This window comes from Mytilus californianus, unplaced genomic scaffold, assembly GCF_021869535.1.
Source record: "Mytilus californianus isolate M0D057914Y unplaced genomic scaffold, xbMytCali1.0.p SCAF_1, whole genome shotgun sequence".
In the NCBI taxonomy this organism is placed as follows: domain Eukaryota; kingdom Metazoa; phylum Mollusca; class Bivalvia; order Mytilida; family Mytilidae; genus Mytilus; species Mytilus californianus.
The window spans coordinates 63,462,642-63,488,742 of record NW_026262581.1 but is presented as its reverse complement, the minus strand read 5'-3'; the positions used below and the strand labels follow the sequence as shown (position 1 = coordinate 63,488,742).

General features: G+C 31.5%; 1 protein-coding gene across 1 annotated transcript; it reads right to left on the bottom strand.

The window, feature by feature from the left end:
• Positions 1-5,865: 5,865 nt before the first annotated feature.
• LOC127706430 (pyroglutamylated RF-amide peptide receptor-like) lies at positions 5,866-25,744 on the bottom strand. Its single transcript, XM_052211064.1, has 5 exons — positions 25,156-25,744; positions 18,749-18,969; positions 13,230-13,353; positions 8,768-8,893; positions 5,866-6,769 (listed from the first exon to the last, which is right to left on the bottom strand). The coding sequence occupies exons 1-5, from the start codon at positions 25,255-25,257 to the stop codon at positions 6,491-6,493; spliced, it is 852 nt and encodes a 283-aa protein (XP_052067024.1). The 5' UTR covers positions 25,258-25,744; the 3' UTR covers positions 5,866-6,490.
• Positions 25,745-26,101: the final 357 nt, after the last annotated feature.

Genomic DNA, 26,101 nt, shown 5'->3' with positions numbered 1-26,101 from the left:
CTTCAAAAAGGAATAGTAAAGTATAGATTTTTTAGCAAGATAAGTCAGAAACCAAAATGTTTTTATCTGTAGATGAATTTTAAGGCCTGAATGAAATAAAATTGATAACGAAGTTGTAAAGTCCCAACAAGCACATGGAAAATTAGATTTTACCTATAAACAAATGTGTCTATAGACCCAAAAAGGGTACCCAACATAATAAAACAAAGATTTGACAAAACAAACTAACATAAAAACATTAAAAACTGCCACAACAGGCAAATCAAATTTATTGTATATAATCCGAATCATATGAGTATTTGGACCATACGCGTTTGGTCATGACGAAACAGACGATAAAGTCGACAGGATAAAGACGGTTAAATTGAGTTTAGCAAAGACAAGATAATAGATACACCAAGGTCGGACCATATGAGTTTACGCATATTGGCATTACCGCACGCGTATTGTCCAAATACTCATAAATGTCATATGGTCCGGAACATATCCATTGAACGAACTATTTTTTAGAATATAAATACATTATTTATTAATCTATTATTGTGTTTGAGTCTCATATACGTCGCCAGGTATAAAAAGGTCCGAAACAGACGTCATCATGGACACGGTATCGTCTGATATAGCAGGTGTCCCCTTATACCCAGACATGACAAATATTCTTTACATGACACATCTAGATCATCATACTAATAACAACAGCAATAATCTACATTCGTAGTCGTGTTCAGTTCTTCTACAAGACATTTTTGATTTTGATGGCTCTAAACAACACTGTCTCATTTCGGAATGTGAAGCCAATGGCTTCAAAACCTGTGGAATTTTAATAACAGATGCTCAATTTAATAGCAATTCAACTAAAAAGTCTTATTTTACCAGAAGTTACGATGATCTGAATTGTGAATCAACAAATGTCGTTTACGGATTAAAGTGTAACCTTTGCGGATTGGTATAAGTCGGTGAAACGAAAGGAAAGCTAAATAAACGTATGTCCGGCCATACATCAGACATCAACCACAGTGCAAGCGACAGTTTTTACCACCATTCTAACCAGCCTGATCATTCAATCCTTTCTATGCAAGTTCGCAAAACCGTAAAATATACCACAGGAATAACAATCCTCATATTGCAACACCTCTCCGTAGACAAAACGAAGACTACTGGATTCGACCATTGGGAACTGCGACACCATATGGTTGCAATGACAAAATTGATGGTATAGGTATTCTATCTAGTCCTTCCTGTAGCTCGGTAAATGTGAAGAACATTTTCAACTCTACTCCTCGACGTAGACGCAGTCATGGTCATCGTCATTATACATCATTTACTCTCCATAATGTCTCTATTAATGTTTAGAATGCATACAATCTAAGACTCTTTCATCTTGAAATAGTATTAAAACATTTGATTTCTCTGCACTTTACACAAGTATTCCCCATTCCAAACCAAAAGACAGATTGAAAGAGTTGGTTCTGCTTTGTTTCTTAAAAATGAATGACCAACGTAGATACAAGTATCTTGTCTAAGTTAGGGATAAATCCTACTTTGTAAAAAATCACTCTGATTCCAACAAAAATTCTCCGAAACTGACATTATCAAGATGTTTGATTTCTTGATTGACAACATATTTGTTACGTTTGGAGGACGTGTTTTTCAACAAACAATCGGCATTCCCATCAGAACGAACTGTGCCCCTCTTCTTGCCGACTTGTTCCTTTATTCATATGAGGCTGACTTATTATGAAAAAAGAAAAGAAGTTAGCAATATCCTTTAACTTTACTTTCCGCTATAAAGATGATGTTCTCTCACTAAATAATTCAAAGTTTGGTGACTATGTTGAACGAATCTATCCCATCGAACTTGAAATAAATGATACAACAGATACAGGTAAGTCTGCCTCATATCTTGACTTACATCTAGAAATTGACAATGAGGGTCGGTTGAAAACAAAACTTTACGACAAAAGAGATGATTTCACCTTCCCAATTGTGAACTTTCCCTTTCTATGTAGCAACATTCAAGCAGCGCCTGCATACGAAGTATACATCTACCAGTTGATACGATAATCCAGGGCTTGTATTTCCTATCATGATTTCCTTGACAGAAGTTTGCTGCTAACAAGGAAGCTTTTAAACAAAGAGTTCCAAGTGGGGAAGTTGAAATCATCCCTTCGTAAGTTTTACGGACGCCATCACGAGTTGGTTGACCGTTATGGAATATCCGTTTCACAGTTGATGGCGGATATGTTCCTGATATTGTAACCACAATCCCGTCCCCCTTTTCCCGAATGTGACTTACCGAATTAGACATTACCGGGTTTGTACTAACTTGAGCAACATGACGGGTACCACATGTGGAACAGGATCTGCTTACTCTTCCGGAACACTGAGATCACGCCAAGTTTTTGGTGGGGTTCGTGTTGCTAAGTCTTTAGTTTTCTATGTTGTGTTTTGTGTACTATTGTTGGTCTTTATTCTTTTTTAGCCATGGCGTTGTCAGTTTATTTTCGACTTTGAATGTCCCTCTGGTATCTTTCGCCTCTCCTCGATAACATTTAAGACTTTGGAGAATTTTCAAATAGTTTTATAATAAGAATAACCTCTTATGTGTCTCATTAACTCTAAATAGAAATCCTTACCGATTTACATACGATACTTTTAAAAGTGTATTAAATCTACTAATTGATTATCAAAAGCCGTAAAAAGAGCGTGTTGGGCAAATAAAACGAATTAATTTCGAAGACAAAAGTGAAATTATAATTATTTATTCTAAAACACGTGCTTCAAGAAAGTCTAAAGGTCTTCGCTTGTGATGTGGTTCACATTCTTGCATACTAGATGAGTTCTGGTCTAACAGATGACGATAACATAGGTATTTTACTCTTAATTACGCTAATGAAAATCTTGAAAATGACATGAAATATATCTTTTTATTGATATTTATAAATAATGCGGCTTTTCAGTCATCACATGACAATATGAATTTGCTAGATACTGCCTCAGTTTCTGTGTGTTATTGTTTTACGAGAGGTATTTAGATGAGTTTCTTTTCATAAAACACATATTTTAATGTGTTTTGTCAATGAAGTTATGTTATCTTAGGTTTGAAAAATAACTTCATATCTGTGAACAGCGAACAGCCTTCATTATTTTTTTAACAGAGGCATTCGATCGAATGTTTTTAATTATGTCCGATTTTACCATTCAAATGATATACAATGGTTGAACAGTTTCAAAAAGAATTCAAGAATCAGTGTGAAAAACACCATCAAAACATAGTCAAGCAATCATATCATTTAAAAATAAACAAAAGTTCAGACTTCGCTATGAATAAAATTGAGATGTGTGACAAATGTAAATGCCTGAGGGAAAAACCAAAACCAATTAAACAAAGAAACAAATGTCAAAGAAAATAATGTCACCAGCAAACCGCTTCGGCATTTTTGAGTTGATTTATTTAAAAAATGGAATATAAAACATAGCCGCCAGAGGTTTTAATAATTATTTTGACAATTCCCTTTGAAACTAAATGGACATTTTTTTCTTTTGTTTTGTTAATGGATTTTAAGATCTCAAAAGATTGACATTGGTTCTATTCAAATATATATCGCCTTAATAGCACTCATTGAAGTCTACGGAAAATCGTTTGGGTTTGAAGTGATTCAGCATATCTTAATTAACATGATGAGACTACATTGATTAGTTGTTCTAACAATCATTTTTTTTACAACTGATAAAAAATAGCAATCAACAGAACCTACTGGTCAATTTCAAATACCTTTGACAGTATTTCATGACAAATGTGATTGATTTCAACTCTCCAATTGTGAACGTCCAATTTCTTAGTAGCAACATCATCCTCTGTGCCTAGTATGGCATATCTCAATTAAAAACTTTAATTCGTGCTTGTTCATACTTTACGGACTTAATTAAGAGGGGTATACTGATAACAATAACACTGCTCCAACGTATGAGGACGAACAACTGAAATCGACATTTCAAAACTTTTACGGTCACCATCACATTATGGTTGACTTATACGAGGTGTCTGTGTCTCAATTAACTAGTGACATGTTTTCAATGTCTTGGATCTTTAGATACCAGAGAAGACGTCTGTAAATTTACAAATTGTGTCCTATTCTCGCTTGATAAATTTTGACCTGGTGTGAATTCGCATGGCGGGTTATGCATGAGGTTTACCCTGTCGACGCTCTCAATAATATTTGAGTTCATGCGATTCTCTCATATTTTGTTTTTAACTTTGATTTGTATCTTCTGATTGGATTGATGAGATTTGAACATCAACAAATTATTGTTCTCTTTCCTCTATTTTAAATAGCCAAATGATATAACATACAAGAATGATATTTGATTCTTATTTTGTATATACACTGAAGAGACATTAATTGTCGAAATCCGGATATGGTGTACAAAAACCTTTGCACCTTTTGTTTGCGGTATACCATCTTTTCCGCAAGTTTATTGTTTTCTGTTTAGTATTTAATTTATAATTAAGATCCATTTATTACATCGGTGATCCGTTTATTTGGCAATCGCCAATGGCAGTCAGCAGGTTTTAAGAACATTTGTTGTTCGACCTGTTAGTCAAATGCGTTTTGTTAAAATATACTTTTTCACTTTTTTGGTCTTTTGGAAAATGTTGTTTGTGCTGTATTAAGACCCCTCTAACAAGAAATTTGTTTTGCATGCACACGTATAAAAATGCGGTTTTTATCCAACGCAATCATAGGTTTGAACGTTGTTTTCAATTTAGACTTGTATATATATATATATATATATATATATATATATATATATAGAGTCTATAACAATCTACCAACCAGTAAACTTAATAGGTATTGGATCATCAAAATTGATAATACTACACAAACAGGGAAAATTATATGAGCACATGAATATCCTTGTGATCGAACAGGATTGTACATGGCAAAATAGGCAAAGAGAGAATCGGGAGAAGTTTTGGATAAAAACACTGGGTGTCCTCCATCAAGATGGAATCAATAGAAAGAAATAATTAATTTACAGTCTAATGTTTATATTATGATATTCAGGATTTTGGATTAAAATCAATCGACCAAAATTTACCTGTATTATTACTGATCTATGTTTACACCTTAAACATTATATATCAGTATTGTTAAAACTTTTAACACTGAGGAAGGCCATTTGTTGAGCCGAAATATTTGCAATTATTGTATAATTTATATCATCTGTTCAGTTTTTCCATCTTTGTGCGATGATATTCAACACTTTTTAGTGTTTTGTTTTCCATCTATTTATCGGTATTGTTACACAATCTTTTAGACTCATATATATATATATATATATGCAGTTCTAGAATTGTCAGGTTAAACTATAGACAAATAGTATGGAATTTGTGATGTAAGCTCAATAGAATTGCCAGATATTTTGACATTTAAAATAAAAACATTAAATATGATTGCATTGTCAGTATAATACTATTGACAATAACAGCTGATCTGCAAAGTATTCCAATTACCATTCTTCACAGACCATGTACAGTGTTACAAACCTAGTTATGCCGACGAGAAATATAATCATTATATGACAAAAAATCAAGCCACTGTTTTTTATTTTTTTATTTGTTATTCACATTTGCTTTTATAGTTTACTATATGGTAAGGTTTTTGCTCATTGCTGAAAGCCGTACAACCCTTTGGTTTTTTGGCATCCTCGTCATTTGACATCTCCTTGGTTTTAATCAACTGATTAACAAAAGCATTGTATGTTACTTAGTTTCGCCGAGTAATCTTTCGACATAGTGCAGTCGAGCGCAGATCGGGCTGAAATCCCGCTTAGGGAAGAACCAAAAGCTTGAAAGCGCGAATCTGCAGTCATAACAACGCAACGCAAATGATTGATATGTTTTGTGTGTGAGATTAATATACGAAAACGTCCAAAAATATATTTTCAACATTAATGAATAACATCTCACAATAGTCAACAGTCCTCTTTCATCTCCTAATGTTTTAACAATTACACAGACATTCATGGAAAAACTTGTGTTATATACATTACAAGATAAGCGAAAAAGAAAAGTGAATCACGGCCTCTTATCTATTTGTTGATTCAATATTGTAAAACATGCGATTTTTTTGTCAGAGCAGACATACGTCTCATAACATGTTAAATATATTATTAAACTACATCAAATAATTAAGGAAATGTTAAAATGACTATGCACTGTATCTATTTTCTGCAGCTGGAGGTTAAAAGATCATAGATGGAAAGAATCTAGCATCATTAAATTCCGATTTGAAATGTTACTCTATGTTGATGGTCAATCAAAAAACTACTGCTAGCAAGTAAAATCCATTAGATTACTTTCACTGTTTATTTAATTACATTGGTATATGACGTTCACCAATATTTAAAATCTATATTCCATTAACCTTTGAATTGATAGACTTGATATGGATGTCTTATGACATGTACACATCTGCATTTCATCTTATGCAATATAGGTGGAGTCACATTTTTCTTCGTCTGACGATCCACTGGTCTTACAAACGATCCTCGTTTGCACTGTCAAGCCATTACTGTACTTTGAATCATTTTCAAGGTCATTGAAATTACTTTTCTTTTTGCGTCTGAAGCACCTCAATAGTCTACACAGGTAACAATATCGTCTACAAGCTAAAGCCATACTTCTTCTAAAGTTCTTTGACATAAAACCATATATGATAGGATTAAGACAAGACTGTATATATGGCAGACAATTGAAGACGACCTGTAGAAATAAAATTTCCATTTGTATTTGCGTAAATGTAATCGTGTCATTCCACGAAGTAAACTAATCATATTTACACAAAAAAGAATAAGCAAATTCAGTGTTTTCATTATGGTGAGGTGGTGTGTTGTGAAATGCATTCTCAATTTGTGAAAACAAATCCCCAAATCAACAACTACAGAAACAGATTGATCATAATATTTCGTAAGTGTTATGATATCATATTCAGAATAAGCTTTATTTTGTAAACAAAACAACGAAAATGGGATGAAAAACCGACAATTATTAAAGTATTTGAGTAACAATACACCACGATCGTTAGTACAAAGTATATTAAATGTATTTTTTGAAGAACTAATTTTGATATGTAATGATTTTGTTTGAAAAAAAAAATCTCCTGTTTTCTATTTCTTCTGACCGTATGAATTGTGTAGTGCATTTTCTTTTTCAATTATCATTATGCTTCATTAAAGCGTAAAATTTGAAATATGGTTACTGCATATGAGACAGTGAAATTATTGACTGTAAAACGGTGACGTTATATACTTTATTTGTAATATCAAAATTTTTCGTCTATTTTGTATTTTTTTCAAAGTATTGTGACTTAAGGAAGATGAATATTACAAATTGACATTCCACAGAGATTTCTTACAAGATATTGAAAAAGACAGCCAATCGTTAATTCTTCAAAATATAATTAAAAAAAGGTTATTGTTCTTATTCAGAAATATCGGGTAGTAAACTTTTAGTTTTATCAAGATTATAATAAGAAAAACGTTTTCTGTAAACAGGATAGTAACAAACAGAAAGTATAAGGTACACAATGCCATCAGGTAACAACATTTTTGTTTTGATTGTAATCATGTGTCTGGATTAAGAGGAATTTTGGACATTGATTGTAATTAAACAGATGGTTCTATTTAATTTCTTTTAATTTAGTAATGATACAAGTATTTTATATGCTGAGTGCAGCATCTATCTAATTTATAGGAAGGAAAAGTAATACAAATATCAACTGATTTCTAAAACTAAACAAAACTGTTAGATATTAGCTAAATCAATGAGACACAATCCTACTAAGGATAACATTTAAAGTGAGAGCTGCTGAAAACATCTTTAAAATCCTGAAAACATTTGAAAAAATATATAAAAAATTAGATACATAATCTATATATCTAGAACTTCAAAGGATAGACAAGCTATTCAAATGGTTGAAAGGTCTAGGCTGAAAACTTCAGAAAGAGTTGAGTGACATAAAATCTGAGAAAACTGAGAAAGTTTTACTACCTGGAAAATCTTTTAAAATTATCAAAATGTGTATATAAAGGAAGATGCCCATCTTCAGTATACACACATATTCTAGAAGTTTAAAGGCTCTGCTGGTAACATAAACAAAATGTACCGTCTGTATGTACTATAAGCCGATGGTCCGTTCTTGCATTGGTTTGGTTGCATAAATATGCAGGTGTATTATTTAAACTTTAATTGACATATTTTGGAAGAAGTCAATGTCTTAGATAAACACTGTTTCTTCAATTGGTCAATATATTAATTATTCTATCAGTTCGTGTATTCTGAAGAAAGTAATTTTGTATAAAATGATAAAAACTTATAAGATAAATCTTTCGATCACGTTTATGTTTGTGAATTAGCAAAAACAAAGCAAAAACATAACCCTGACAACTAAAATATGTCAAACATCGAATGATGAAGTCTTCATTGATGATCAAATTAACAGTGTAAGTGATATTCATAATATTCCGTCAATTTCTATACTGTGGATTTATTAAATTTTTTCGGTATTAGTTTTAGTGCTTCTAGAAATCTTTGCTATATTGAGGATATCTAATGTTGTGTTTTCATTATATTTGGGACTATCAAGGAAACTAATAAATGTATACATCTTCGAGTATCTAAATTCGTAGTTTTCCCACTTTAAAAAATTTTTGAAAATTGATATCCCACGAATAATAATGAATTCACAGTAAATATACAAACCTGGGTTGAAAATGCTGATTGAGTGTATATCAAATCAAGCTTCATGTCCTGCATAACTTGTATTATCAGCTTTGGTCCCCATGCAATGAGAAACACAACAACTACTGCAGCTAGTATTTTAATTACCTACAAAACAATCGTTATTCTTGTAAATAAGATTCGAATTATGTTAAAAACTTACTTTCGAACGGTTATTTCATAACATTTCGATGGAGTTATGGAAACATTTAATGAATTGTGCTTCAAAATAATAGAAAATATATAAACCGAAAACGTCATTTTATACTTTATATCATTGCTATAGAGGTTTATTTGGACGAGTCGATCTTTATACCAGTTAAGGAAATTCTTATATTACGTCTTACTGGTGAGTTTTATATTCAAAGTATGTCGTTACAGATACAGTTTCTGGCATTAAAATTACATCACAATGACAGGATATTCAACGACAGAAATCAAATGAGGGTATTTACCGTCGAAAATGTCATTTTTCAGTCTACAATGTCATGTTATCTTTGCGTTAATTCACAGTAAAATATCCCTGCTGTTTTCAAATATAATAGCAATGTAAACTAATTCCAAGAAATAAAATCAATGCACATATCTTGCATTTTACAATTAATAAAATTAAAGACCTTTGTGAATCAAAGACATGAAGGGTTGAAATAACATTTATTTTCATCTATTATTTCTTTTATCGCTGATCATCAGTTCATAATATTATGTTGGTTCAAGAAATCGTATGATAACTAAATTTTAATATTAAAACAACAGTGTAAGAAAACAAAATCTGAAACGCTACATCAATACAACATAAGAGAAATATGATAATTATATGTTTAAATATTAATGCCGTTTTTTCTGTTTCTAACCTTTTGATACATGCAAGGGCGTGACGTTGTCGTTTTATGGCATCCTTTCTTTTGGAATATATAAGGTTCAAGACAAGGTAAAATCCAATCTAGCATTTTCACAGAAACCTACGAAAAACTGGCAGGAATATTCTATTTTTAATTCTTATTTACATTTTAACATTTCTTATCTAAACTTTATACTCCTCACTTTCGACTCTCGAAATGTCAACTCGAAACTGAGAATAGTCAACTTGACAATGACAAATATTAAGTTTGAAATGGGAAATTTTAACAGCATAATGTCCCTATCGGTCTTTCCTAGATACCTCTTTCGAAAGGATTAAAGATAGTAAAAAGTAAAATCACAAAAATACTGAACTCCGAGGAAGATTCTAAAAGGAAAGTCCTCAATCAAATGGCAAAATCAAAAGATCAAACACATCAAACGAATGGATAACAACTGTCATATTCCTCACTTGGTACAGGCATTTTCTTAATTAGATAATGGTGGATTGAGCCTGGTTTTAAAACTAGGTAAACCTCTCACTTGTATGACAGTCGCATCAAATTCCATTATATTGACAACGATGTGTGAACAAAACAAACAAAAACAATAGATAAAAATGTCATAAATAGGGGTAAATAGTCTAATTCGGTAGGTCACATTCTTGAAAAGGGAAAGAGATTGTAGTTACGACATAAGGAACATATCCGATGTCATTTGTGAAACGGATATTCCATAACGGTCAACCAACTCGTGATGGCGTCCGTAAAATTTACAAAGTGATGATTTCAACTTCACCATTTGGAACTCTTTGTTTAAAAATGAAAATTCACAATTGGGAAGCTGAAATCATCTCTTTTGTCGTAAAGTTTTGTTTTCAACCGACCTTCATAGTCAATTTCTAGATATAAGTCATAATCAAATGGCAAAATCAAAAGCTCAAACACATCAAACGAATGGATAACAACTGTCATATTCCTGACTTGGTACAGGCATTTTCTTATGTAGAAAATGGTGGATTGAACCTGGTTTTATAGCTAGCTAAACCTCTCACTTGTATGACAGTCGCATCAAATTCCATTATATTGACAACGATGCGCGAACAATACAAACAGACACAATAGGTAAAAATGTCAAAAATAGGGGTACAGCAGTCAACACAAGTCAAGCACAAAAAGGCATACATCAAATTTAACATCCTCATTTTGCTTTTATATTATACGATTTTATTTTTCTTTGTAAAATCCACATATAAAGGATGGAAGGTTATAAGTACTGGCGTAAAATCGCGCGTTTGAAATTCGCACAGGTAGACATAAAATAAAGTATCGTTCAAAGTATGACGGGATACATAAGTACAGAGTAACGTAAAATGGATATCACAAAAAACAGACTTAACAGTAAAAGTAATATTAATAAATAAAATAATTGTGTTGTTCAAAGTCTGACGGGATACATAAGTACAGAGTCACGTCAAATGTATATGACAAAAAACAGACTTAACAGTAAAAGTAATATGATAAATAAAGTAATTTTGTCGTTCAAAGTATGACGGGATACATAAGTATAGAGTCACGTCAAATGGATATCTAAAAAAACAGACTTAACAGTAAAAGTAATATTAATAAAGAAAAATAAAAGAATACTATAACACGTTATTAAAATGATAAACAACGTCAGTACGCAGAATCTATACTTCAAGACCATCGTGTATTATTTGTGAAGTTGATACGGAATATTTATCAACAAGGTCTTGGTACCTTCCGATGAACTTTTTTAGAAAAAGGACGAGACGTTCTTTGATATACCCCTGGTTCATCAACTTTCTGCTCAGACACTGGTGACGTTTAACAAAGTCTGAGTAGGAGCTGCAAGCTCTTGAATACCGAATAAGTTGGGAGATGTATATCCCATATGCAAGTGAAGTTAATATATTGCTACTAAGGTGGGGGAAATTGATAATTTCAAAGTTGAAATCGTCTCGTTTGTCATAGATTCTGGTACTGAGATGACTGTGTATATCAAATTCGAGGTATAAGTCTAAATATGAGCCGGAGGAAGCCGTGTCTGTTGTTTCTTTAATTTCTAGTTCTGGTGGATATATTAATGGAACCCAATCAGAAAAGTTCGGATTGTTAATGGAAAGAACATCATCAATATATCTGAAAGTGAAATTAAATAACCTGGCTTCTTTGATCTTCTTGTTTTTGACAATTGTCTGAAGGAACTCCGATTCATATGAAAATAAGAAGAGGTCAGCAAGGAGAGGCGCATAGTTCGTTTCCATAGGAATGCCGACAATTTGATGAAAAAGTCTACCTCCAAATTCAACAAATATGTTGTCAATAAGAAACTCCAGCATACTGATCACTTGTTCCTCTGTGTAGCATGTTTTACCCTTTTGTTCACTATTAACAAAATATGCCTTATGGTATCCCAAAGTAATAAATTTATAGCGTATGCTACCATTTTTATGTTGAAAAGCATGTGGAATTATTTTTTTTAGACGGTTTTTCAATTTCACATGGGGAATAGTGGTATACAAGGTTGAAAAATCAAAAGTTTTGATAGAACTGATTTCAGAAAAAGACCGAGATTTAAAATTATCCAGAAGTTCTTTAGAGTTTTTAAGAATCCACATATGGTTAATACCACTACGCGAGTAAACAGTTTCACAGTATTTCTGAAGACCCTCTTTCACTGCGGACAGAATTTTAGTCAATCTGATGGAAAATTCTTTAGTGGAACATGCAGATGAGCCGGCAATGTACCGTTGTTTGTACGGAATTTTGTGAAGTTTAGGTATCCAATACAAACAAGGTAAGTCCTCCGATTTGTTGTTCAACATTAATTAAACATTAATTAAACTTGCTGCTCCAGATAAGTGACGATCATTGATATTCCATAGTCATATGTCGTCCACACTGAAATTGATACCATACCTATCACCAGTCAGGGGCGAACCCAGGATTTTTGAATGAGGAGGGGGAGGGGTCGTAGTTTCATTTAACGGATTATATACTGTATATATGAATTTTTGGATAGATTTATATTAAAAAATCATATAAATCGCAAAAAACATGATATAATTATTTTTGGGGGCAATCACGGGGAGCGGGCGTACGCCCTCTACGACGCTTGATCCGCTACTGACAGTGCTGGTTGACTAATAGACCCCGATAGTATCATATGTAAAGTAGTCTTTGTTTTGCTACAGACATGATTTAAATGATACTTTTTTGTTTTTCTTTATTCTGAAAATTGGGTTTTAATGGAAGATATTTTATTTTTCTGTTAACTTTTACAAAACTTTTATATAACCGAAACCAATTACAGTTTGACATTATGTCTAGACATCTGTTTATTTGTGAAGCTATAGATTGCCCTCTATATGTATTTTGTCACACGTTATTATTTTAGTTTGGTTGTTGTCTCATTGACGTAAACGCAACATATCCTTTTATACATGATAAGCAAATTATGACCCTATGAAAAATAAATATTTTACCATTTGTTTCAATTTTTTATAGTTTATTTCGTTAAGTAGATGAATAAACTACGGAATTTTTTGTCTATAAAATGTAGTATAAATTTTTATATTTACCTGTTTCCTTGCCCTAAGAATATCGTTGTTACTCTTGTGGAGAACGTTACACTTCCTTACCCCTGAATTCACCCCATGATATGTTTGTCGCATTGCTATTCGTTCTATTGATGGATTCGACGATCTGAAATAGAACAATGTATTCATACAATATGGATAAATTTTCAACTAGTTTGAAAAATCAAAACATTTCCTTAAATAAAATTCAAGTAAACGCTGTTCTACAAATAGGTATTTTTTTCATAGAGTTGGTCCGGGAAATTGTTGATTATAATACGAAACATGCAAATATCAAGTATGTAGTAATTGGACCACTTAAATATTTTTGAATGTTGTGAATGTAGATAAATTTAAAGTTACAGATTTGAAAAGAAATAACGATAAATCTAAATTATAAGGAAATGTCAACAAATTCCTTTTTGTGACTTTTATTCTCTGTTAAACATTAAGAACAATAGAAGATTTCATTGGTGCCCAATGTAGTCCTGAAATTTATAATATAATGCATGTAATAACTAGTATTTTGTGTTCCAATTTATAGTTATCACACTGTTTCAAGAAAGCTTTTGATGTCAGCTTAATGGCACACGACACGTATTTCATTAGGGTATTTTGGTCTATGACAACGGGGATCTATGGCGATTATATTTTCCCTTCGTTTTCTTTAATATCTACAAATTTGTCAAAATTGCAATTCTGAGTCCATTATAAACCTTAAGTTACAATGAACTATAGTTGTTAACTTCTACTTCATTTGGTCCCTGGTGGAGAGTTATCTCATTGGCAATCATATCACATCTTCTTATTTTTTTACTTGGCATATCATTAGTTTACTGATTAATAGTCGAATTGTGCCAATGCTATTACAATCAAATATAGTTAAACAATCTAAATCCGAAAAGAAATCAACACAAATTGCCTGCTGACTGATAAAACGGGAATAAAATTTTGAGAGCAAATTAACTTTCGTTCTTCAAATAAGCTTACATCAAAATATCAAGGATATTTTTTTTTTTAAATGTCATTACAAATTGAAGTAACAAACACAAAATTGCCTGAAATTTGTACTTGAATCCTAACCAATGAAACAAGTCTTTGAATTTCAAGGTAAAGTTTTTCCTTCACCTCAAACAAGTTATTGCAAGAAAAACAGTTTTTAACATTTTTTTTTACTTCACTATAGATGAGTTTTAGTAAAAGGTTAACAGCTTTATTTTCAAACAAAGTCATTTCTGAAATATGTTTGTTTAAAATAAGAACAATCTGATATATTTCTAAATAAATATTAAGAACATATTTATGCTTCAACCTTCAGACACCTAAACAGTATAAAGACTACAATGTAACAATAATAGTAAAATGCATAATTGATAATTTGACGTGGAAACACTTATCAAGGACACAAATTATTTTACTTAAGCATTGTTTTAAGGGTTTGGTAATAAAACTGCCAACAATTTTTAAAACAAATCTCTTTTATTGGAAATTTTTATATTTTCCATATAACAAGGTGATATTATTCGAGCAAATTAATCTAATAGGGAAAATAAATGTACATGCTCATCTACATTTACAATTTCCATTAAACGAAGTGAAATGGATATGGATATATCTGGTATCATATTACAGTTAATGAAAATGGATAGGAATATTACGTATCTGTATATTATCTTAAATCAGCCACAAGCTGTATAATTTTATAAAGAAGATAATTTTATTCCCTATGCGATAATCTATAATTAAACAACAAACTTAGCAATTGGACACATGTATGATAGCATTGCAGACTATGCTGAAAGTTTATTCTATTTGTGTTTACATTTTTCATGCCTGTGCTTAAACCTAATAATTTACTGTTGTTGATCTGCCTATTTTCGTACTGTCCTCTAAATTCTGATATTCAGTAAAAAAATACTTTCAAGACTTTTCTATGTTTTGAATGGGTTTTTCTTTGTTTTTGTATGTGTTCTTTGTGTGGATACGATTAGCCTGACCAATCATTTGAAAACAAAAACTGGGTGCCTGTTTATGATTTTTTTTTTATATTTTAGGAATTATTGGAAATATATCCATTGACTATAATATCAAGTTTTATTTTTATTATCCTCTTTCTTTAAATGAAAGTTATTTTCAAGAGCCAAGCACAAAATCTCTTTTAAAATAAGAATAAGTGTTATCAGAAAGTTTTCTATGCATTTTTTTTAAAGTTTCCTCTATATACATGCCAGCCAGAAAACAACATAAATAACATGGATTTTTATGAAAAACTAATAGCTACATACAACAAAGCCCCGTTGGATGCTCATTGTCAATCTATCTTACACTTAATTCTGAAAACCATAAAAGTAGCATCTTGATAGACATACTCTATATCATTCGATATCAAATGATAGAACACAGAGTGTTTTCTTATTGATTCAAGAATAATTCACCGGAAATAAGTTTTCAAATTTTTATATATTTAAATTAACATCTAAGATTTTATAAAAAGCCATATCAACCAAAATAGATACATTTTTGTTTTTGTTTTGGTAAAATGAAAAAAAATATATAATAAAAAAACTGAGCTCCAAGGTAAATTCAAAAGGAGAAATTCATAAAAACAAAATCAACCAACGGAACAAGTGAAAATCAACTGTTATATTCCTGACTTGGTACAGGCATTTTCTGAAGAAAATTGTGAATGAAAATGCACTCGGCTTGAATAGAATAAGAATAATCAGGATGTTAGTTGCAAATTGTTCGTTGGCTTTGACTTTACCTTTGGGGTAGCAATCAGACGACCAATTTAGAAAATAACTCGAACTGTATTTAGTATTTTCTTATTTTGCAATTATCATTCCTTATATAACAATCCTTAAAGTGAAAAGAAAAATCATTCATCCGAAAAGATATGTTTTAACCGTAGCATTCTACATTCCTCTTTAACTTTCAATCCGTTGTTGACAACAATTATCGTATGCTCAAACATCTAAAACCGTTTACAACTGTATAGGCTGGCACGAAAAATTGTTAAATGTTATTTTAAATTGTTACAGTTCATTAACAGTAGATTTCCGTGATGTTTCAAAAAAATAAAACGTTATCAGTTGTATAGAAAAAGTTAATGAACTGAAAATGTTCATGTATCACTTAATTAGCTTTTTAGTCAGATGTTGTAGTGTTATTTTGTTGATTTCTTGTTAAACTTTGTATTGTTTAACCTTTTAACCTTGATTTGAAGGACATGAAGCTATACATTTTTTATACATTTTCATACATATAAATGATTAAGTAAATGTTTAATGGATTTGTGACAAAGACCACGGTAGTTGTGTGTAGAATTGGTGCTCTGTCAGTGCTAAGCGTAAACATGTTATTCACATTCCGCTACATATAACACAACAAAGTAGGTTTAAAATCTGACTAACAACAGAGTAGTAATTTTATTTCAATTCGTTAACATTTGCATATTGTTTGTGTCATTAATTCACATGGACCCTTGCAGAAGTATTGAATAATGCCATATTTACCATCGAAATGTAAGAAAAAAATGTTGATTCTTTATTGTTAACAAACCTTGTGGTATTTTGGCAACGTGTTCAAAATTACCTCACTTATGTGGTATAATAAACCAATCACTTTTTTTCGGCCAAACGATAGTTATGATGAGGTTACACCAACATAATTTTTATACTTTTGATTCAACAAATGATAAAATAAAGATTCCATCAAATCAAACACATAGAGAACAATGCCTATGAACAATGTGTAGTTATACTCTGCATAATTTTAACCAGATGAAGAACAAGAGAATGTTTAGCTGACAAAAATGAAAATATGCACCCCATTCTCTCCCCCCCTCCCCCCCCCCCCCCCTTCCCCCTCTTTCTGGCAAAAGAACCGACAAATTATTTTAAGTAAGAATATTCCTTTGTCTGATTCAATCATGTTGGGTTGATTTAAATTTGAAGAGCAAACGAAAGTATAGCATTAAAATCATCGGCAGTATTATTTAGCACTTTGTATAAAATTTTGAGATGTGAATCAGTTAAGATCATAATAGTTCCAATTAACAAAGCTAGTAAATATTCATATCATGATATGCTTCAAAAACAGTTCAATGCTATGCCTAATATATTATATAACATTGAAAATTAAATTGAATGAAAGCTTTAAATTGAATAATTGTGAATGTCATGAAAGATTCGTAGATATCAATTGTTTGAAATATGAACCATTAATGCAGTTTTGAAACGAGGAAAACATCAGTCAATAATCACAGTCATTTGAAATTTACTAATCTTCAATTCATGGAAAAGTACACTTAATTTATTTTTAAGGCTGATATATAGAACAAATCAATGAACTTTTGAGGAGAATGATAGAATGCAGTAGTTGGAGATGTGTAAAGGAGAATTATTTGCGTTTGTTACAATGATTTTGTTTTCTAGGCAAAATATTGAATGCAGTGGCTTGTGGTTGAAGAGGTGTAAAGCGGAAATTCCTTATGTTTATGTTGCACTGATTTACTTCAATTGTGTTACTCTATTTTTTATAGTTTCTTATCCATTCTGTTTTATATCACCACTATATATAACAAAATGTGCGAAGTATAGATTATGTCTCCGCTAAACCTTGATGGAAATGACGGTTATTATATGAAAAGTCTTGTTCCGATTATATATGAAGCACAATAACTTCGATGTTATGGATGTTCTAAAGAGTTGTGCTATAAATCATCATGAATAATACAATAAACTTCAACAAATATATGCTAGTTTAGAATTTTCATTCAGTAAAGCGGTCAATTATGAACATTAACGACAAAGAAACAAAGATAATTATTCATAATAAAGGAAAAAAACACTTTATAATGATGTTGTTTTGATGGTCTCTTGACAGTTTTAACAACTTAACTCTACTTTAATAAAAAGACGAGCCCATAATAATGTTTTTGCATCCAAAAGGTATCCCAATTACTTATTGTAATTCCGATTTATCCAGATGAAGCATTAATTCGTAGTTAATAAGAAATACAGATTTCAAAAGCTCCATTCTCTAGATATATATCTAATGAATACTCTTATAACAATGTCAAATATTTTTAATCTGCTTCCTATGTACACTTATGATGGCTTATGGTGTATAAAGTTTGAATATTTGGCACAGTAGGTACCAAGGGGGAAATCGAAATAATTATAAATTCAAGCAAAATAGGTGAACTCCGTAAGGGTAAGCAGGCCAAATTCAAGTTGAAGAGTTGTGAAAACCAAAAATTCTGAAAGGTCATTGTTCCGATGAAGACTAAATCATTAAAATACCAAAAAGTGGTATAATCGTGTAGGCTTTTACCTATAATGTTAGCATGTGTCTTCAAATAAGAGAGGCGAACAATACCAAAGAGACATGCAAACTCTTTAGTCGAACACAAACTGACGTTACCATAGCAAAAATTAAAAACGATTAAAAAACAAACAACAGTATACAGAAACAAAACATAAATTATGTAATGAGTTGCTAAAACACTTAGTCCTTACCTTTGACTTGGTACCAGCTGTGTTAATTGTTTTGAACTAACCCATAATGAATAAATAACAGCGCTGTAACATATAATCATGATCTGCGTTGGGAGGGCGAACATAATAATTAATTTATATACAGAAAAGATCAGTTTTGATGACTCTTGTTCCGTTACACAAGAACAAAGACTTATTGGTACAATGGTTCCATTCTGATGAAATAGCGTATGTTCTGTATCCTGAAAGTAGAAAAAGAGATGACAATTTAAGCTAAAAATATGATTTATATAATACCTTAAAAAATCTTTCGGTATAAACTCATGATTAACGATCATGAGACGATTATACAATTCGGTTTACAGAATAATTTAGGCTTTTTGCTTAGACAAATAGCCGTTAAGGTAACCTTGAAATGAAAATTGCTGATTTGAGTGCTATGCTACAACAACTTCTTGCGGATTTCTATGAATTTTGGATTTCGATATAAGAGCGTGTTAAGCTGCATCTGAATTTAAAAAAAAATACATGTTTTAAATGTTTAGAATGCATGTAATCATTAGTAAAAGTTCAAGTAATTGCCATTCATTGAATTCCTGTCCTACAAATTTACTCTGGAAATGAAAAGCTAATGTAACTAAATTACCCGTTTATTAATATTTACAACCACTGGGTCGATGTCACAGCTGGTGGAGGTTTGCCCTCCGAGGGCATCACCACCCAAGCAGTCAGCACTTCTGTGTTGACATGAATTATCATTGATATGGTCATAATTATAAATTAACTGTTTGCAAAATTTAGAATTTTCGAAATACTAAGGATTTTCTGCATTGGTGATAGATTACTTAAGCTGTATTTGGAAAAATCTTTCTGAATTTTAGGTTCTCAATGTTCTGCAACTTCGCACTTTATTTTGTCTTTTAACTTTTTTGATTCGAGCGTCACTGATGAGACTTCGGGAGACGAAAACGCGTCCAAAATTTAAATCACGGTATCTATGATGAGTTTATTTATATACTTTTAAGAATTCAAATTTAAAATGGAAAAGGGGAATGAGTCAAAGAGACAACAACCCGACCAAACAGCATAAAACAGCCCAAGGCCACCAATGGGTCTTCAACACAGCGCAAAAATTCTGAACCCGGAGTCGGGCTTCAGCTGGCCCCTAAACAATAATGTTTACTAGTTCAGCGAAAATTTATGTCACACTAAACTCCGAAACATATAAATAAACCAAATGTATATTAGGTCACAAAATATTTTTTTTCGGAATATTTAATTTCAGAAAACTCGTAGGACAGGTTTGCCTAAAAAATGTCAATATTAGATTATCCATTTTACGCAAAATTTATACATGTTCACCCTTATTTTAAAAGTATTAGACCAACTTTATTCCAATAATGTATCAGATGCTCTAGTTGCATGCACAATCGTATGAAAATTGTCCGATTGCTTACTCGTACTGATTTAAGACACCAACTTTTCTCTTGGCGAACATTTAAAAACTATTACAAAAAGCTAATTTTTACGTTGTATTTTAAAATTGCCTTGCCTGTAGTCCAGTGTGTGTCGTTGGTTGCTGTCTATATTTGTTATTCGTTTATTGATTTTATCATTAATCAGACCGTTGGTTTTCGATTTTGAATTCTTTCCAAGTTTATCACGCAGAGGTCTTCAGTTTGTTTTCCACGTATGTATTTGATTGTTTCTTTTGTATCTTTCGTCTATCCTTAATATCTTATTTTACCGTATGTGTTTTGTTCATTGTTGACGTCCGTACGTTGACCTTACGTTGTTTACATCTTTGTCCGTTGGTGTCTTGGGGATAGTTGTGTCTCTTTATTTTTATATTGTACATTTGCAATGACCAGCGTCAGCAATACGTGAATTATAAAAATGGCTGGAACAATAAGTACCCAAATATTCAAACAGGTAAAAAATGAATAATATTTTTTAGCATTTGAATAAATTATTAAATATACTTTTGGGATTTTAAGTATGAATAACTTGATAATCGAACTATCAAATGTTTTTCAAACCTAATCAGCAAAGGAAAATTCCATCACGGATCTTCATAAAATTTGTTTGCAACTTGAGTATCTGGTTCTTAAATTTCAATATCGAAACAATAATACATTAAACTAATATATTTATAAGTATAAAGATGTTTGAAGATTTGTCAAATAATGGTGTGCATGTATAAATTGCACGTAAAAATAGATAATTTCTTTTAATACTGAAATGTTTACGCAAACCTGCCCTATGTACCCATCATGAAAAAAGTACATCATCAGGTACATGTAAAATGAAATGTGTCGTTGCAAACCATTAATTTTACGCGGAGTTTCTGCGTAGATTTTTTCGAAATAATAAGCGGGAAAGAGGGGAGGGGTGTAAACCCGATTCTACAACAACTGTTTTATAAAAATGAAAACCATTCTTAGCAAAAGAGAGGCGAAAGATAACAAAGAAACATTTAAACTCATTAGTTGAAAATAAACTGACAATGCCATATTAACAGTATACAAAACACAAAATAGAACACTTAAGACTGAGCAACACGAATCCCACCAAAAACGGGGGTGATCTCATGTGCTCTGAAAGGGTACATAGCTCTTGATTCACTTCGTCTTTTAAGAGGAAAGATATTACTCGAAAAGTATCCATGTTCATCTGTGACAAAGATATTCCATCACGATCATCTTACTCATTATGTCGTACGTTAATCTTTCGAAGAGATAAGGTACCCTTGGTTTAATAGCTTATTTGTAAGCAGCAATCCTCTCTAAAGGAAATCATGATAGAAAACGAGAAATTATCTCTTTTCGGAAATATACTCAAAATTTGCCAATTCTATTAAACCTGTAATTTGGAGCGATCTTTAAGTATTTATATTGATTACATGTAAACAACACAACATAATGTGGTTAAAACTTTACAGTACACAATGTTGTTGTGATATTTTGAATTTAAGTAAAGATCGGAAACGACTTGAAATTACAGTGATAGGTTACAAATTTATCCCTATCCGTTTAGATATTGGAAATGATACTATTTACAAACCAGTAGCTTAATCATGTAAATGAACTTCAAACTCTTAACACATGCTCTAATTTTATTAAATTGTAGAATTTAAGTTAGAGGTTTCAAACTGCAAATTCGGTTGCAGTAAATAAGTCCAATTTCACAAATTAGATCCAAAAAAACAAAATCCATTTTACGTGCTCAAAAAGTTAGTGTGTGGTATGTTCTATTTTCAGCAGTATAATTGGATAAATGATCTATACTGACACCAGCTGTGTATTGGGAATCCGAGATGATTTATTTCTGAATGAGTTTCGTAAACAAAACTTGAGAATATACACGTCAACTTTGCAGATCAGATGGTTGCAGATTACAAATGCCATTCTTCAACAAATTTTGTAGATAATGTGCTTATACCAGGCGAGTTAGACTGATAATGGAAAAATCCTTTCCGTTTTTGTTTGAAATTGGGTTTTCCCAGTTTTTTCGAGACCCTTTCAACAACGCTTGCTCCCTTGTAAATTTAAACATTAATCAATATTGAGCATAGCTAAAAGAATAACTGGATCATTGAAGAATAGGTTTTGTCGTGGCAAAAACCAAATATTGGACAAATAAGAGCATAACTTATCGTTGCTTAATATTCGAAGAGAGAGAGCTAAAGGACCAGGTTCATTTTAGGCCAAATATGCCTTGAATTTCATCTTTATTATGAAATTTCAAAATAGCCATAATTTGGTTCTTGAACGGATCCAATTTCAAAAGCCTTACTTCTTTGTTAAAATAATTCTCTTCATAACAGTATATTCTTGGTTCCAAAATCAGCACATAATGGATATATTGTCAAAATACGATGATTTTATGCATTTTTCGGACCTAAAAGCTTGAGGATACCATTGGTCGCAACCTAGAATCTAAAATGTTCTGTACCCAAAAGTTGCCAATAATGATATTGGATCCATGAACACAAAAACTTTCTGGATAATGAGTGGCGGCCAAAGTAAATCATACTAAAAACTGTTTAGAATTATTGAAAATTAGACCAAAACTGATATTACAACACATATAATGCATACTTAAGGAGTCAATACTTCGTCATTTTTAATTTTTAATGTGATGTGCCAAAATGAAGTTATTTTGTATTAATAGTAATATCACAGCTATTTCTTTGTGAAATTTGTAGTATTTTAGTCTAATTAAAAAAGCATCAAAATCTTAGTGCCAAAGTTAACCCTTTGTGAACTTACTCTCTTAAACTTATTTTGAAATTGTTTTTAGAAGCTTTTAGCTTAGCCTTAGTGATTGAAAATCATTGACATACAAAGTAATGAGTCCTTATCATTTGTTTAGTACGAAATCCTTACTTAAAATTTATTACGGTACCTCGTTATGTTTTTACCTGGACATAAAAGGAAAATGGTTTTAAAAATATGCAAATACATGAAAATACACTTTTTAACAGACCGTCATGACATTTTTTGGTAAAAGTTTTATATTTTCACTTAAACAAAACAAGTCTAGAAGTGAGCGGCTAAGTGTCAGAGACCTTGTTGAGAAGTGGACCATTATTGGAAATAATAATGCAAGTTAAAACGGCAAAAGAGGTGATTTAATTTTCATGGAAGTTGTCAAGACCCTTTTCAGTCGTAGCATTTCTTGTGCATTACAATCTATCTTTTAATCATTTACATGACGTAATAAAATCACCCGTCTATCGTCCTAATATTGCTATTGTTATTTTCTGGTCAACAGATTAATTCGATATTGAATCAGTCACACAGCTATTTATCAAAATGGACAAACAATGTCGTAAAATCGGAAATTGTTGGTTCATGGTAAGCTAATTAAGATGTGCAGCCTTGTTTGATTATCATTGATTGATTAATAGTTCATGAATTGTTCGGATATTCATTGTTGGTTCAATCCTAAAAAAATATAATAAATTGAAATAGCTCATTTTTATGCATTGATATATACTGAATTCTGCTAGAAAAAGATGTTAATGTATAATAGTTGCATGAAAAAATTCATAAGTGGACATACAATTCATTTCAAGCTAATTATTTTAGAAATTTTTCCTGTGATTTGTTCTTATAACTATTGCCTGAGGAATTTTAGTTTGATGGGCTTCTGAAGAATAAAAAGAAGGTAGCGTTATCTTTTAGCCTAACTTTATAGATGAAATCCTCTCATAACACAATGTTTGGGGACTATGTTGATCTTTTTTTTTTCAAAAATACTCAAGTAGTCTTGTTTCGTAACTTGACTGTCACCAGGAAAATTATATATGTGCCACCTATAGGTGACTACGGACACGTTCCAATTGTCATAGACATTCTCTACTTTCCTCGATTGTCAAATCACAGAATGAGACTTAACACAAAATCTGCACTTACCATGAACATCACGCCGGTTACATGTGGAGCAGGATATGCTTACCCTTCCTGAAATCAACCCCTTTGTTTCGTGAGGTTTGTGTTGCTTTTTTTTCTGTAGTGTTTCTATATTTGTCGTTTTTAGTTTTTTACCGTGATTTTTTCAGTCTCCCTTAGACCTGACTTACCAGTTTTGATTTTCCCTTTGATATTCTTATTTTATGATCTCCATATAATAAAAATGTTCAAGAAATAAAAAATGAATTCATATTTTTAAGTGTTATCAAAAAATGAAAAAAATACGTTAAATAATTTCATACGTCCGAAGCGCTTTTCGGGATTTACCGTCACCAGGAACGCCCAAAGCCGAATATTTGAAAGCCAAGTATGTATAAGAACGGAAACATTTGAAGAGCTATATGACAAAATAAAACTAAAAAATAGCCAAATCCATCTAAGGTCAGCTTTGCCTGAGGGAGTTGAAACCTTAGTTTCTTTATAATTTAAAAATTTATAAACGGACAATTTTAGAAAGGTTTGTTGTAAATCATGCCAGTGCTGAAGTACTGACTACTAAGCAGATGATACCCTCGTGGACTGATAGTCCACCATCAGAAGTATCGACCCAAAGCTGTAAAAAATGAAAACAACACGTTAAATAATTTCATGCGTCCGAAGCGCTTCTCTGGATTTACCTTCATCAGGAACGCTCAAAGCCGAATATTTGAAAGCCGAGGATGTATAAGAACCGAAAAAGTAGAGGAGTTATATTGCCTGAGGGAGTTAAAACCTTAGCTTCTTTATAACTTCAAAATTTATAAACGAACTATTTCAGAAAGGTTTGTTATAAATCATGTCAGTACCGAAGTACTGACTTCTGAGGTGATGATACCCTCTGGTATCAACTATCTCTATAAGGTCACGAACGTGGCAGTGGTTTACAATCATGATATTTCATTATTTGTCTATGTCTTTCGTTTGTTAATTGTGTAAATATAATGTAATGTAAAGATGAAAGTACACACTTACCATTAATTTAAAAGTTGGTGAAGACAATGCTACTGCAACAACCCACACAGCTATTAGAATTTTTTTAGTATTCCCGACAGTACACCATCGACGAGATTTCATTGGTAATACAATGACTATGAATCTGCAATAAATATTTACGTTCGGTATTTAAGAATTCAAAAAATAAAGCTAGTTATAAATTGATGAGTTATACTACTAGAATAGTCTTTTAAGTATGAAGAAAAGCTCTGCCATAACTGTATTTTTGACATACGAGTTGGTATGTAAAATCATCAGAGTAATCTTCTTCTCTTACAATGTTTGGTATGTAACAATTCAAAAATGATATTACACTGTCTACAGTGTACACACCGGGCACCATAACTGTTGACTTTTATGATTTAATATTAGATTGAGCAGATTTGGTAAGGTTGTCAATGAAACGATTATTCACAAAATATCATATGGCAAGGATGTGAACAACTACAGGTAACCGTACGGCCAATACTAAATTGTATTTCTAAAAGGAATGTGAGATTTTGTTAGATTCATTGGATAAATGTGCACTTATTTGTCACACACTTTAGACAGATTTGAACTAGTAGGATATAGTTAACAAGAATTTTCATTTCAGTGCATCCTATATACGTATTTAAACGTCAAGAAGAAAGCAGCCATAACAACATAAATAGCCAGACATCCACATCTTTTAAGAAAAAAAAAAATATTTTTTTTCAATATGTTAAGTTCAAATCGAAAAAAAAAAAGATTCCAAATAATCTGAGAATACATTAAGCAGACACAATCAAAGGTCTTCCATGATCCACAATTCTCCAAAAAACGAAAACACTAAGATAAAAGAACATAACACATATTTTATCTGTCCAAGGAAAATAACTAAAAAATACAACTTTTGTTTGTTCTTGAAAACTTTTTATAAATATCTAGAGAAATGAAGGTTTAG

What these genes read in the sequence shown, in the direction of transcription:
- LOC127706430 (XM_052211064.1), bottom strand. Translation starts at nt 25,257, where the DNA reads ATGAAATCTCGTCGATGGTGTACTGTCGGGAATACTAAAAAAATTCTA. An exon ending in CAGCTGGTACCAAGTCAAAG is followed by an intron (nt 13,354 to 18,748) that starts GTAAGGACTAAG and finishes GTTCTATTTCAG; the next exon opens with ATCGTCGAATCCATCAATAG. An exon ending in TTCTTAGGGCAAGGAAACAG is followed by an intron (nt 8,894 to 13,229) that starts GTAAATATAAAA and finishes ATTGTTTTGTAG; the next exon opens with GTAATTAAAATACTAGCTGC.